Source organism: Mycteria americana, chromosome 11 (genome assembly GCF_035582795.1).
Source record: "Mycteria americana isolate JAX WOST 10 ecotype Jacksonville Zoo and Gardens chromosome 11, USCA_MyAme_1.0, whole genome shotgun sequence".
Lineage (NCBI taxonomy): Eukaryota > Metazoa > Chordata > Aves > Ciconiiformes > Ciconiidae > Mycteria > Mycteria americana.
In genome coordinates this window covers 20780125-20793375 of record NC_134375.1, presented here as the reverse complement: position 1 = coordinate 20793375, position 13251 = coordinate 20780125, and the positions used below count along the sequence as shown (strand labels likewise).

Here is a 13251-nt window from a genome sequence, read left to right as displayed (position 1 = left end):
CAGGCACAGGGGCGGCAGCTTGGGACGGGGGGCTGGTGGCCCCGGCAGCGCTGTGGGGACGGGGACGTATCCGATACGTGCCAGGAAAAGAAACGGGCGGTGAGCCACCTTGGAAGCAGTTGGGGGTTTAATGGGGTGGGAGCGGGTTGGGGTGGGGGTCCCACCCCGGGTTCTAGGGCTCCTCGTGCCCGGGCAGCCCCAGGCACCGCAGGGTGCGCAGGAAGGGGGGTGGCGGGGGGGCACAGAGCGGGCCCCGGGGCAGCACCAGCTGCTGCAGGTGGAGGTGGAGCGGGAGGCGGTGGAGCTGCCGTGGGGAGAGCCCCAGCCGGCACAGCAGCTCCGGGTCCAGCACCTGCAACAGGAGAGCAGCTCAGCGATGTCCCTGGGGGCTTGTGCTGAGCCCCCCCCCCGCCCCCACCCAGCACCCACCCCCGGCCACGTACCTGTGTGCGGGTCGGGGCGGCCTCGGGGGGCAGGAGGATGGGCACCCCCAGCACCCTGCCCACGCGGGACGAGTGCTTGTGGTCACCCAGGGCCGGGCACAGCAGCAGCGTCAGATGCACCGGGAGCTGCTCCGGGAAGGCTGGGGGGAGCACGGGGAGGGTGGGACCGCGCCGGCGGGGGGGCACGGGGGGGCGTTGGGGGCCACTCACCTGTCCTGGGCTGGAGCTGGAGGAGGGCACAGCCCCCCGCAGCACCCAGCACCCGGTAGCGTGTCAGGGTGCTCTTCACCTCCTTCCTGGCCAGGCTGCGGCACCCCGGGGCCAGCACCGGCACCACCTGCGGCAGCACAGCCCTCAGCACCCCCCCGAGCCCCCCCGCACCCCCAGGCCCCCGGCACCCCCTTACCGTGGCGGTGTCACCCTGCCGCTGCCAGCACAGCCCGGTGCGGATCTCGCCCTCCGCCTCCGCCGGGACCCCCACGGTGACGGCGCTGCAGGGAGAGGGGGTGAGGTGGGGATGGCCCCCCCCGTGCCGGCACGGCAGGGTCCCGGGGACTCACCGGTACGTGGCGGGGTACTGGCCTCTCCGGCGGGCATCGGTGAAGAACCGCTGGAGCTGCTCGGTGGCACGGTGGCAGCCAGAGAGGAGGACGAGGCCGGAGCACTCCCTGCAGGACACAGCAGCTCCAAGCCCTGGGGGGGGGGGGCTGGCACCCCCCGAGCCCCCCCCAGCACCCCCTAACCATACCTGGCGGGAGCCTTCACCACATGGAGCTCGGCGGGGAGCCCCAGGCGCCGTCTCAGCGACGGCAGCAGCGCCGCCAGGCTCAGCTCCCCAGGGTGCCCTGGGAGGGTGGGGGGTGTCAGCGCTCGCTGGGACCCCCCCAGCTGGACACCCCCCCTTTCCCCCCCCAATCCTGCACTCACCCAGGACGGGCAGGCCGGGGGGCTTGCTCAGCGCCAGCAGGGCTCCTGCCGAGGGGACGCCTGGTCAGGACGCGGCCCCCCCACCCCACGCTGCCCCCCCACAGCACCCCCGGTACCTTCCCGATGCACCACGGAGGCCTCCAGCAGCCCCAGCGTCTCCTCGGGGCCCAGCGGCCGCCCCCGCCTGCGGGGGGTGGAGTGGGCGGGGGGCACGGGTGGGACACCCCCCTCTCCCCTCCCCACCCGCCACTACCCACCCTGCACCCCGCCCCGCGTGTTCCCACAGCCCCACACCCCCTGGCTGACATCCCCTACACGCGCGTGCCCCCAAACCTCATCCCACACCCACACGTGCACCCCCACGCCTGTCCCCGCACCCCCTATGTCCCCCCCCAGCCCGCGTTCACGCGCGTGCAGCCCCACGCGCGTCCCCTCTCCCCACGCACCCCACAGCCTCTCTGCAGCCACGCGTGTCCACCCCCACGTGACCCCCACAGCCCCCAGCACCCACACGTGTGCATCCCCACAGCCCCCGTGCACACGCGTGCGCGCCCCCGCGCCCCCACGAACACGCCCCCCCCCCGCGCGCGCCCCCGCGCCCCGCTAACCCCGCGGCGCGCGCCCCGTGCCCCGCGCGCGCCAGCACGCGCGCGGCCCTGCCCCCGCCCGCCATGGCGGCACTGCGCCTGCGCGGGGGCGGAGCCGAGAGGGGGCAACCCCGCCGCTGCCATAGAGCCGAGCCTCCGGGCGCGCAGAGAGGCCGCCTAGGCATTCAGAGCCGGCGGCCGCGGCCATAGATAGGCGGAAGTGGGGGCAGAGCGTCCCGCTCGCAGGTGGGGCGCGGCGGGCTGGGCCGGCAGGGAGGCGGCACGGGGGTGTCACCGGCGGGGGGGTGTCACTGGCGGGGTGTCCCGGGGGGTCGGGCGGGGGCAGGGCGGTCACGGGAAGGGGGTCCCGGAGCTGTCGCGGGGGCCTGTCGCCGGCGGCGGGAGGCCCGGGGGCTCGAGCCTGCGGCTGCGGGCGGGGCTGCCCCGGGGGAGCGGGGGACTACCGGGGGGAGAGGCGGGGGGGTCCGCTCCCGCCTCACGCTGTGCCTCCGCAGGCGGCTTGTGCCGGGGCTATGGCCTCCCGCGGGGGTCCCCGCGCCGCCGGCACCGATGGCAGCGACTTCCAGCACCGGGAGCGCGTGGCCTCGCACTACCAGATGAGGTAGGTGTCCCGCCGCTGCGGGGACCCGGCGGCCTCCCCGGGGCTCCCAGCAGGCGCCGACAGCCGCCCTCTCTCCCCAGCGTGACCCTCAAGTCGGAGATCAAGAAGCTGATCTACACGCACGTGGGCATCTGGCTGCTGCTGCTGGCCCAGATGTGCGTGGGGCACCTCAAGCTGCTGCCCCACGACCAGGTGGCCATGCCCTACCAGTGGGAGTACCCCTACCTGCTCAGCATCCTGCCCTCCCTCCTGGGCCTCCTCTCCTTCCCCCGCAACAACATCAGCTACCTGGTGCTCTCCATGATCAGCACCGGCCTCTTCTCCGTGGCTCCTCTCATCTACGGGGCCATGGAGATGTTCCCCATGGCGCAGCAGCTCTACCGTCACGGCAAAGCTTACCGCTTCATCTTCGGCTTCTCGGCCGTCTCCGTCATGTACCTGGTGGTGGTGGTGGCCGCCCAGGTGCACGGCTGGCAGCTCTACTACAGCAAGAAGCTGCTGGACTCCTGGTTCACCAGCACGCAGGAGAAGAAGAAGAAATGAGCGGCCGAGGGTGGGCTCCGTGAGGGCTGGAGCTCCACAGCCAGGCCCCGTGGGGCGGCGCTGGCGCGGCTCCGGTGGGTGGGGGGGTCCACGGGGACCAACGTGCGTGTCTGAGCCACGCCACGGTTCTGTACTGGCGTGCGGGGGGGGAAGGGGGGGCGGCTCCCGGGCCGTGGAGGGTCCCCGCCGCCCCCCCCCCCCGGGGTGCGGGTGCCCCTTCCTTTGCGTGTCGCTGTATGGAAATAAAGCATTCTCCACGTTCCCACGCGTGTCTGCGCCGCAGGAAGCGCCGCCTCGCAGCGGGGGGGGTGGGGGGGGGTGGCGGGGCCGCACGTGCTGGCGGAGGAATGCGGCGGGGCCGGCCCGGGGCGGGGCGGGGAGCGGCGGCGGCGGCGGTGGCTCGGCCATGGAGCGCCCGGTGCTGCTCGCCGCTGCCGCCGCGCTGCTGCTGCTGCTGCTGCTGGCCGGGGCCGGGGCCGCCGTCACCCGCCTCCGGGTCTCCGCCAACTTCGTGAGCGCCGAGGGGGGGCGGCGGGGACCGGGCGGGGGGCGGTGGGGGCGGGCGGCACCGCGCTCACCCCCCTCTCTTTGCTTGCAGGAGTGCCGGGCCACCGGTGAGTAGCGGCGGGGCCGGGATCGGGGCCGGGCTGCGGTGGCGGGGCTTCACCTGCCCGGGGCTGCCGGGTCTGGAGGGCGGGGGGGCTCCCCCCTTCCCGGGGCTCCCGGTCCCCGGGGCTCCCCCCTTCCGAGGACTCCCGGTGCACGGGGCTCCCCGGTGTACAGAGCTGCCCCTGCCTGGGGCTCCCGGTCCTCGGGACTCCCGGTGTGCAGAGCTGCCCCTTCCTGGGACTCCCGGTCCCCGGGGCTCCCCCCTTCCGAGAACTCCCGGTCCCCGGGGCTCCCCTTCCCGGGGCTCCCCCCTTCCTTCCGAGGACTCCCGGGACTCCCGGTCCCCGGGGCCCCCCCACCGCCCGTTCCGAGGGCCCCCGGGGCTCCCGGTGCCGGCGGTAGGCGGGACCCCCGCGCACGGCCGCCCCTCTCTGCTCTCCCCCCGCCAGCCGACAGCACGCTGAGCCGTCCCCGCTGCCGCCGGCCGGCCCGGGCCGGGCCCCCGCTGAAGCCGCCCGCCCTGGCGCTGAGCCGGGCCCGCCTGTGCCTGCCCGGGCAGCCCTGCCAGCCCTGCCTGCGGGTGCGCCTGGCCCTCCCCTCCGCAGGTACGGGCAGGGGCGGCGGGGCCGGGCACCCCCCGGTTGGGGGGGGGGACGGGGGGGGGAAGAAGGGCTGGTCCTCCCACCCGTGTCAGCACCCCACGCCGCTTTCTCGCAGAGCTCGGCGGTGTCCGTGGGCTGCAGCTCAACTTCCTGGAGCTGGGCTCCAACCGGGCCGGCTGGCTGCAGGTGTGGCGGCGGTACCGGGCACCGGGCAGCTCGTCGGTGAGTCCGGGGTGGACCGTGGGGTCGGGGCCGGACGCCGGAGCCGTGGGTGCCCTGCTGACCCCCCCGCTCCCCGCAGTGGCAGGTGCAGTTCGACTGCTTCCCGGCGGAGAGCGGGCAGCATGTCCTCGTCTCCCTCCGAACCATCCCTGACCGAGGCTTAGCCATCAGCCGCAGCCACCTGGTCGCCGCCGAGCCGCCCGGTGAGGCTGGGAGGGACCCCGGGGGTGTCCCGGGGGGACGCCGGCACCGGCTGACCCCCGCCTGCTCCGCAGGGCCAGTCTTCACCCATACCTGGGTGCCCGAGGCGCGGGCCATCGAGGTGCGGGTGCCCGAGGGCCCTGCCCTGATGGTGCGGCTGTGCCACCAGCTGGCCCTGGAGTGCGAGGAGCTGCCCCGGCCCTTCCACCAGCAGGTAACGGCTCCGTCCCGCCCCGGTAAACCCCATCCCAGGCTGGGCCCCACGCTCCCCGCCAGCTGGCACTGCCTCCGTGCCCGCAGGTGCTGGTGCCAGGGGGCCACCGAGTCTCGCTGCTGTACGAGTTCCTGGTGCCCTGCCTGTGCATCGAGGTGCGTTGCCCTCCCCTGCGGCCACCGGGCCCCTCTCCCTGCCCGTCGCTGCCTGTGCAGCGAGGGCAGGCAGGAGGGGTGGGGGCACATCCTGCCCTGACCGCCCCGCTCTGCTCCCCCAGGCCTCCTACCCCCACCACGACAGCCCGCGCAGCAAGCACTGCCCCTTCCGTGACCAGCCGGCCGCATGTGAGTGCCCGCGGGGAGGGGAGCCGGGTCCCAGGGGTCCCCCCGGCTGTCCCCCCACCCCGCTGATGCCATGCCCCACAGACGGCCCTGAGCTGTGGTCCTCGGTGTGCTTCCATGACTACAGCGCCAGCAGCAAGGACCAGATGGCGATGGTGCTGAGTGCCAGCTGCCCCCTGCGCCCCCGGGCCACCCTGTGCTGGAGGGAGGCAGCGGCCGAGACTGCGCCCTGCCACGACGTCCCCAACTCCACAGCCAGCGAGGAGGAGCAGGTGAGGGGTCCTGGCTTGGGGGTGCCACGGGGCACCAGCCCAGAGGGGTGCAGGGCTGTGCCCCTGGCTGGGGCACCCGCTGGACCCCAGTGTCCCCCGGGGGGGGGGGGGGGGCTAGTGGGGTGCCCGTGGGCTGTGTGGGTTGGGGACGGTGACGCACTCTCTGCCCACACCAGGCATACACGCTGGACAAGGTGGATGTGCACCCCCAGCTCTGCTTCCGGGTAAGCCCCCGCGGGGGGGTGGGCACCGTCTGGGAAGGGGCTGGGGGACAGCGGTGGGCGATGGTGGCTCACCCAGCCCCTCTCCCCAAAGTTCTCCTACGGGAACAGCAGCCACGTCGAGTGCCCCCACCGGCCAGGTGAGCCCCGTGGGTGGGGGGCATGCCCGGGCTGAGCACAGCCCTGCCCCGGAGTCCCTCGCACCCCTCATCCCCTTGGGCATCCCGTGACCCCCCCCCCTCTCCGGTGGCCGCAGAGACCGCCTGGAACGTCTCGGTGAGCGCCCAGGGGCTGCAGCTGCACCTGCGCCTCACCTCCAGCATCCCCGCGGCCTTCAGCGCAGCCCTCTGCCAGCGCCGGGGCGGGCAGTGCGAGCCCGAGGCTCCCCTCTACACCGTCACGCAGGTGAGCAGCGTGGGGCTGGGGGGGGACATGGGAGGGACAGAGCCATGCTGACCCTGCCCTTGTGCATTGCAGCCGGAGGGCTCTGCCCCGGGGGAGCTGGCGCTGCTGTTGCCGGTGCAGGTCCTGGGCAGCTGCGTGTTGGTAAGGTGACCCCCGCGCCGGCACCCGCGTTGCGGGGGGGACCCCAACCTGGCCCCCCTTCACCCAGCCCCTTCCCCAGGTATGGCGCTCAGACGTGCGCTTTGCTCGGAAGCAGCTGCTCTGTCCCGATGGTGAGTGGGGGTCCTGGGAGGCTGCGGGGGGTGGCGGGGGTGGGCAGACGCCCCCTCCCCCCCCTCACCACCCTTCTCCCAGTCTCCCGCAGGCACTTTGGGCTGCTGGGGCTGGTGCTGGCGCTGGGGCTGGTGGTGACCGTGCTGCTCCTCAACTGCCGCGGTGCCTGGAGGCCGGCTGCCGGTGAGGGGCACCCCGGGGGAGCTGTGGGATGGGGGGGCAGCGGCCACAGTGGCTGTGGGGCTGGGGTGCCAGGGAGTGCCGGTTCCCAGGGCTGCAGAGGGTCCTGGGGCAGTATGGTGGACGCTGGAGTGCCCTTGGGGGATGCCGGGGTGTCCCCAGGGGATGCCAGGAGGGCTCCGGGCAGGGCTGTCACTGCTGTCCCCTCCATCCCCCAGGTGCCCCGGGCGGACGGCCTGTGCTGCTGCTGTACTCGCCCGACTCGGAGGAGCACCTGGGGCTGGTGTGCGCCCTGGCCGAGCGGCTTCGCGCAGGGCTGGGCTGCGATGTGCGCCTGGACCTGTGGGAAGCGGGCGGCGTGGGGAGGGCAGGCGTCCTGCCCTGGCTCTACGCCCAGCGGGGCCATGTGGGCCGCCAGCGTGGCACCGTCCTCCTCCTCTGGAGCCGGGGCAGCACCCGGCTCTTCCGCCGGTGGCGGGTCGGGGTGGCCGATGGGACCCCCGGGGATGCCCACGACATCTTCGGGGCGGCCATGGCCTGCCTGCACGGGGAGCTGGGGGCAGCGGGCTGCGGCAGCGGCTGGGTGCTCGCCTACTTCAGCCGGCTCTGCAGCCCCCGCGATGTCCCCCGGCCCCTCCGGCCCCTGCCCACCTACCGCCTGCCCCGGCAGCTGCCCGGGCTGCTGGGTGCCCTGCGGGGCAGCCCCCCGGCCCCCCGCCGCTGCCGGGGCAGGGCAGAGGGACTGCTGCACCGGCTGCTGGAGGTGGGGGCCGGGGAGGGAGGCCCCTCGCCCCGGCCCCCCGGGATGGCCGCCGGCACCTGAGGGCCCACGGCAGGGCTGAGCTGGGCATTGCTGCGGGGTCGGCGGGGCTGGGCGCAGCCCCCTGCTGAGGGCAGGGGCCCCATCATGGAGGCGCGGGGCTAGGCTGAGCGTGGCGGCAGGAGGGGTGCCCGTGGGGTGCCCCGGGCGGGGGCCGTGTGTGCCGTGGCGGCCCAAGCAGGGCCGGCCCTGGCCGGGACACGTGCCGTGGGGCCCAGGGCGAGCGTCCAGCCGGGCCCCTGTGGCCGGGAGCAGAGGTGCTGCCCCGGGCGGGGGCAGCTTTATTTCCACACAGGGACGTGCTCCGGAGGAGAGCCGGGACCCGGGGAGGCCCCTCGGGATGCTGCGGCCGGGCGAGGGGCCGGGGCAGCGCTGGAAGGAGCCGGGCGGTGGCGGTGGGGGAGGGCTCCTCGCCCTGCCCGGGGCACGGGGGGGCGGGGGGGCCGGGGGCTGGGCACAGCCCGGCCCCGCTCCTCGCTCCCGTGCCGTCGGCGGGACCTCGTCCGCGGTGGAAGCAATAAAGGCACCGTTTCACCCTGTCCCGCCGTCCGTCTGCTGTGCCGGGGCTCGGCCGGCGCCCCCCCCTCCCAGGCGAGGGGCCGCGCAGCCCTTCCCGGCACGGCCGCCGCACCGCGTCCCGCAGCCGCTGCCGGCTCCCCGGGGCCGGCCCGGGCACCGCGCCCACGCCGTGGGGCAGGGGCACGGCCCAAGCCCGAGCCATGGGGCCCGCCCCGGTCCCCGCGGGGCCCCGAGCCCTCCCGGCCGTGCCGGGCCGCGGGGCCCGTCCGCGGGTCGGAGCGGGAGCGGGGAGGCCCCACCCCGGGGCGGTCGCCGGCGCCGCGCTAGGACCCGGGTGTCCGGGATCGGAGCAGGAAGCGGGAGCCGGCGGCGGCGGCGGCGGTGGGGCCCGTGGAGCCGGGAGCGGGGCCGTCGGGAGTGGACGGTGTGGGGCCGGGGCGCCCCACGGCCCCGGCCCCGCCATGCGCGCACTGGGGCGGCTGCTGGTGCTGCTGCTGCTGGTGCTGCTGGTGCTGGTGGTGCTGGTGGCGGCGGGCGGGCGCGGGGCCCCCCGCGACACCCTGGCCTGCTCCCAGGTGGGTCGGCGTCGCCGGCATGCGGGCCAGCGGGCACCCCGGCCCCGGCCTCACCCCCGCCTCCCCCCAGGGCCTCGCCTGCCGTCTCCTGGGTAAGTGCCACCGCCACTGCCACGGCCCCCGGGGCCCCGGGGCAGGGGACCCCGCACCCACGGCCGCCCTCCCGTCTCCCCGCAGACACCGACATGCTGTGCGGGATGGAGCCGCCGGGACCCGGCCTCGGGCTGGCCCTGGCTCGGCTGCGGCTGGAGCCGGCGCTGCGCTGCACCGGGCCCGCGGCCTGCTCGCCCTGCCTGGAGGTGCGCCTGCGCCTGGCCCTGCCGCCCGGCACCGGCACCGGCACCGGCGAGCCTCGCCGTCCCGCGCCGTCGAGCATCCCCGGGGCAGAGGACGGCGGTGAGGGGGGTCGGCGGTCACCGATGGATGGGGCTGCCTCGTCCCAGCCCAACGTCACCGGGCTGCTGCTGCTCTCCGGGCACGCGTACGCCTTCTCCCGCTGCGTGGCCGTGGAGGTCCAGGCACCCCTGGCCCCCACGCTGCTTGGCCGACCCCTGGTACGTAGGTGCGGGGTGCCAGGGATGAGTGTCCTCGCCGCTGGCGGTCCCCTGCGGTGCGTGGCACCGGCACATCTCCGTGGCACAGTGGTCCTGTTCCCCGTGCCCCAGGGAGGTGGGTGCCGGCAGTGCCGGTGCGTTGCCGCAGCGCGGTGGTGGTTTTCCTGCGCAGGGCTGGGTGACCTTCCGGTGCTTCGAGGCGCCGCTGGGCTCTGAGCTCCACGTCACGGCGTACACCAACTCGCGCAGCCGCCGGAGGCTGAGCCAGTGGCAGCGGGTGCCAGGTGAGCCCCCGGCGTGCCCTGCCGTGGCGGCCCCCGTCACCCCTGCCGCTGACACCCTGTCCCCACAGACTGCTCGTGGCCCGCGGCACAAGCTGCTGTCCCCCAGTGCCAAGGTAGGTGCTGGCATCCCCCAGCCGCGGCAGTGCCACGACCCCCCTGCCTTGGCGCACGTCCCCTGGGGAGCTCTGGGCGGCGGGTGCTGGGGGAGAGGGTGACCCCCGGGGTGCCGTGCCCTGTGCCGCAGTGCCGGGCGGGCGGTGCCAGGTGCCGGGTGCCCTGAGCCACCTCCGGCGCAGTGCCCAGGCTGCAGGTCTCCCCGGGGCCGAAGGAGGTGGTCGTGGAGGTGCAGGGGGCCGCGGCGGTGCACAGCTACACCCTCCGGCTCTACCACAACCAGAGCCACAGCGCCGGAGGGTTGGGGCGCGCGGTGACCGCAGTGAGTACAAACCCCTTCCCTGACCCCCCACCCTGGCCGGGCTCCGGCCGCTCCCCCACCCCGTCCCCGGGAAGCCGTGTCTGTGTTACAGGCAGGGTGCTGGGGGACGGGTCCCCCGGGGACAGGTCCCCCTGGGCTGGGTGACCCTGCCGGCGGGTGATTTGCCGCGGGGTGACCCGCGCCTGGTTCCCGGTGGCAGAGCGGCCCCATGAACTACAGCGTGCCGGCCGACGAGGTGCTGCCCTGCCTCTGCGTGCAGGTGGGCGCCCGCTGGGCACCGCGGGGGTGGCAGGGCTGCCACCAAAGCAGAGGGGCTCCGGGCACCGCACAACCCCCTCCGGCATCCCGAGGGGGCCAGCGGGGTCACGGTCACAGCCTGGGCACCCCAAATCCTTTTGTTCCTCTCTCTCTCCCCGCTCCAGGTCTGGCTGGAGACCCAGGACCCGCCACGGGCCACCCTGTGCCCCTTCTCCCACGGTACCTGCGCTGCGGGGCTGGGGCGGGCTGGGACACGGGGGGACCTGAGGGGACACCACACAGGGGTGACACCCTTCTCCCGGTGCCACCGCAGACGCGGAGGCCTGGGAGCGGCTGTGGGCGCGCAGCCGGCTGGTCCTGCACGCCGGGGAGCAGGCGCTGGCCTGCTCCCTCTCGGCCCCCTGCGATGTCCCGGCCGAGCTGGTGCCGTGCTGGCAGCCGGAGCCTGCCGGGCCCTGCCAAGCCCTGCCCGGCCTGCAGCAGCCCGCCGTGGGGCAGGTGAGCGGGGCTCCATGGGGCACCGGGGACACAGGGGGGATGCGGATGGCACTGATGGAGCATCCCTTCCACCCACAGGGACCCCAGGAGTTTGGGGGGCTGCAGCCGCACCCCAACCTCTGCGTGCAGGTAGGACACCTCCCTGCCCCGCCGCTGCCCCACGGCTGCCCCATGGGCAGCCCCAGGCACTGCTAACCCGCTCTCTGGGGCAGGTGTGGAGCGGTGGGCAGGTCCGGCTGACCCAGTGCCTGCGGGACCGTGAGTATTGCCAGGGTGGGAGGGCAGGGGCAGCCTGGGGCCCGGCTGGGCGGTGAGCCCCCCCAGCCTCCCCTGGCCACCCCCCCAAACCCCGCATCCCCAGGAGCGCTGCCCGGCCGCGCCGATGACCTCCTGCTGCTGGAGCGTGGGGAGCATGGGGGGAACGCCTCGCTGTGCGCCGTCGAGCGGGGCGCCTGCACGCCCCTCTCCAGCTTCACCAGCACGGTAAGGGACAGGGACGCCCGTGTCCCGGTGGCGGTGGCACCGGCGGCACAGCCGGCTCACCCGCTGCTGCCTTCGCAGGGAGCCGGGCTCCCCGGGCTGCTGGAGCAAGAGCTGTGGCGGGACGTGGCAGTGGGGGAGTGCAGGCAGGTCAGTGCAGGCAGCTGGCGGGCAGCGGGCAAGGACCAGGCAGGGTGTGACATGTCCCTGTCCCCATCCCTGCAGGTCTGGCACCCTGAGAACGGCACCGGAGTGACGCTCTGGGCCTGTCCCCTGCACAAATGTGAGTGTCCCCAGCCGTGCCGGGAGAGAGGGGAGCTGGTGTGGGGCCGAGGGAGGGCACCCACCCTGTGGAGCTACCGGGCGGGCGCTGGGGACTGTCGGTGGGTGCCGGGGACGCTCGGCAGGCACTGACCCCTGCTCGTAGACCTGCGCACCCGCTGGGCACTGGCGTGGATGGGGGTGCTGCTGGGGGCTGCCTGCCTCCTGCTCCTGCTGCTGCTGAAGAAGGAGGACGTGAAAGGTGAGCGGTGTCTGCCTGGGGGCCGTGCCTGGCCCAGGACCCCCCCCCCTGGACCCCCCCAGGACCCTGCGTCACTGCCTCTCCTCCCCGCAGGCTGGCTGAAGTCCCTGAGGGCTGACTACGGCTCCGAGGGTGAGTGTGGGGCGAGCCTGGGGTCTGGGGGGGCAGGGATGTCCATGCCTTCCCCACGGGAGTCAGGGGGCAGATTGGGGGGGGGGGGTGTGTCCCCCATCAGGGGTGGTCCCTGCCTGCTTCCCACCATGGCTGCCCCAAGGGTGGGTAGGGTGTACGGGGACAGAGCAGAGGGTGGGAACCCTGGGGGGGGGTGTCCCAGCCTGCCTGCCACCGTGGCTGTCCCTTAGGATGGGTAGGGGGGTCAGGGGACAGAGCAGGGGACAAGTCCCCTATCTGGGGGGGGGGTCCCATCCTGCCTCCCACCATGGCTACCCCATAGGGTGGGTATGGGGTGCCCAGGCGGGGTTCAGGCACTGACGGTCCCCCCCAGGCCCGCTGCGAGGCCGGCGGGCGCTGCTGGTGCACGCGGCGGAGCCGGTGGCAGAGCGGGCAGCGTGCGCCTTGACGGCGGCCCTGCACCCGCTGGGGCTGGCGGTGGCAGTGGCACCGGGAGGTGGCAGCGGGGTAGCGGCGTGGGGGCCACTGCCCTGGCTGCACGCCCAGCATCGGCGGGCGCTGCGTGACGGCGACACCGTCATCCTCCTCCTTTCCCCGGCGGCTGCGGCTGCCGCACGCTGGTGGGACACCAGGGCCGGTGCCGTGCCGGGGGCCGGGGCCACTGAAAGTGGCCCCGGCCCCCGGCACGGCACCGGCCCCCACGATGTCCCCACTGTAGCACCCTGCGAGGTGTTCGCGGCAGCTCTGTCCTGTGCCGTGCCGGCGCTGGCGGCAGGCAACGGGCGCTACGTGGTGGCCCGGCTAGAGGCCTTGGTGCCGGCAGTGCCACCAGCGCTACGGGCAGCCCCTGCCTTCGCTCTGCCCAGCGAGACGGGGGGGTTCCTGCGGGCGCTGGCGGGACCGGGTCGACGGCAGGGCCGGTGGCCGGAGCCGTACGTGGCGGCAGTGGCCGAAGGGCTGCGGCGAGCGTTGGGGGAATAAAGCCGTGACGGTGGCTTTGCCGAGCATGAGTCCAGCTCCTGTGGTCTGGGGGGGAACTGGGATGGACTGGTGAGGGGTGATGGGGAGGTAAGCGGTGGGGTGGGGCAGGAGGGGGGGCTGGGCTGGTTGGGGGGTGAAGAAGAACCGGGCTGGGGAACTGGACCAGTTCAGGGGGGATGAGGGGGAACTGGACCAGTTTTAGGGGGTGAGAGGGAACTGGACCAGTTCAGGGGAAGATGAGGGGGAACTGGGCCAGTCTGGGGGGGGCGAGAGGGAACTGGACCAGTTCAGGGGTATGAGGGGAACTGGACCAGTTTGGGGGGATGAGGGGGAACTGGACCAGTTTGGAGGGGTGAGGGGGAACTGGATCAGCTTATGGGGGATGAGTGGGAACTGGGCCAGTTCGGGGAGGGCGAGAGGGAACTGCACCAGTTCAGGGGGGGGAAGAGGAAGAACTGGACCAGTTTGGGGGGATGAGGGGGAACTGGACCAGCTTGGCTGGAGGGGGAACGTGACCTGGACTGGTTTG

The 13251-nt window shown here is 74.7% G+C and overlaps 4 protein-coding genes across 8 annotated transcripts; 3 read left to right on the top strand and 1 right to left on the bottom strand.

Annotated features, from left to right (window-relative positions):
* Positions 1–111: 111 nt before the first annotated feature.
* RPUSD3 (RNA pseudouridine synthase D3) lies at positions 112–2180 on the bottom strand. Of its 2 annotated transcripts, XM_075514437.1 has the most exons (9): positions 1979–2043; positions 1487–1554; positions 1371–1415; positions 1192–1288; positions 1004–1111; positions 850–934; positions 654–780; positions 444–583; positions 112–352 (listed from the first exon to the last, which is right to left on the bottom strand). In XM_075514437.1, exons 1-9 carry the CDS (start codon positions 2041–2043, stop codon positions 173–175), a joined length of 915 nt encoding a protein of 304 aa, XP_075370552.1. In that variant the 3' UTR covers positions 112–172. The 2 variants fall into 2 exon arrangements, with proteins under 2 accessions (XP_075370552.1, XP_075370551.1); XM_075514436.1 differs by lacking the exon at positions 1487–1554 and having other exon boundaries at positions 1979–2180.
* Positions 2080–3381, top strand: JAGN1 (jagunal vesicle mediated transporter 1). Its single transcript, XM_075514439.1, has 3 exons — positions 2080–2203; positions 2473–2579; positions 2660–3381. Exons 2-3 carry the CDS (start codon positions 2491–2493, stop codon positions 3120–3122), a joined length of 552 nt encoding a protein of 183 aa, XP_075370554.1. The 5' UTR covers positions 2080–2203; positions 2473–2490; the 3' UTR covers positions 3123–3381.
* Positions 3382–3511: 130 nt separating this feature from the next.
* Positions 3512–8041, top strand: IL17RE (interleukin 17 receptor E). Of its 4 annotated transcripts, none has more exons than XM_075514425.1 (16): positions 3512–3633; positions 3721–3736; positions 4181–4336; positions 4449–4555; positions 4635–4758; positions 4831–4970; positions 5057–5125; positions 5248–5314; positions 5396–5583; positions 5760–5807; positions 5899–5944; positions 6061–6209; positions 6282–6350; positions 6430–6481; positions 6564–6665; positions 6881–8041. In XM_075514425.1, exons 1-16 carry the CDS (start codon positions 3529–3531, stop codon positions 7483–7485), a joined length of 2043 nt encoding a protein of 680 aa, XP_075370540.1. In that variant the 5' UTR covers positions 3512–3528; the 3' UTR covers positions 7486–8041. The 4 variants fall into 4 exon arrangements, with proteins under 4 accessions (XP_075370540.1, XP_075370538.1, XP_075370537.1 ...); XM_075514423.1 differs by having other exon boundaries at positions 5033–5125; positions 5778–5807; XM_075514422.1 differs by having other exon boundaries at positions 5033–5125.
* Positions 8042–8135: 94 nt separating this feature from the next.
* On the top strand, positions 8136–12745 carry IL17RC (interleukin 17 receptor C). The gene is made up of 17 exons (XM_075514421.1): positions 8136–8576; positions 8647–8668; positions 8754–9130; positions 9303–9414; positions 9483–9527; positions 9711–9850; positions 10050–10109; positions 10273–10327; positions 10422–10606; positions 10685–10735; positions 10819–10864; positions 10968–11089; positions 11168–11236; positions 11312–11369; positions 11514–11609; positions 11703–11741; positions 12115–12745. The coding sequence occupies exons 1-17, from the start codon at positions 8202–8204 to the stop codon at positions 12720–12722; spliced, it is 2460 nt and encodes an 819-aa protein (XP_075370536.1). The 5' UTR covers positions 8136–8201; the 3' UTR covers positions 12723–12745.
* The last annotated feature ends 506 nt before the right edge of the window (positions 12746–13251 follow it).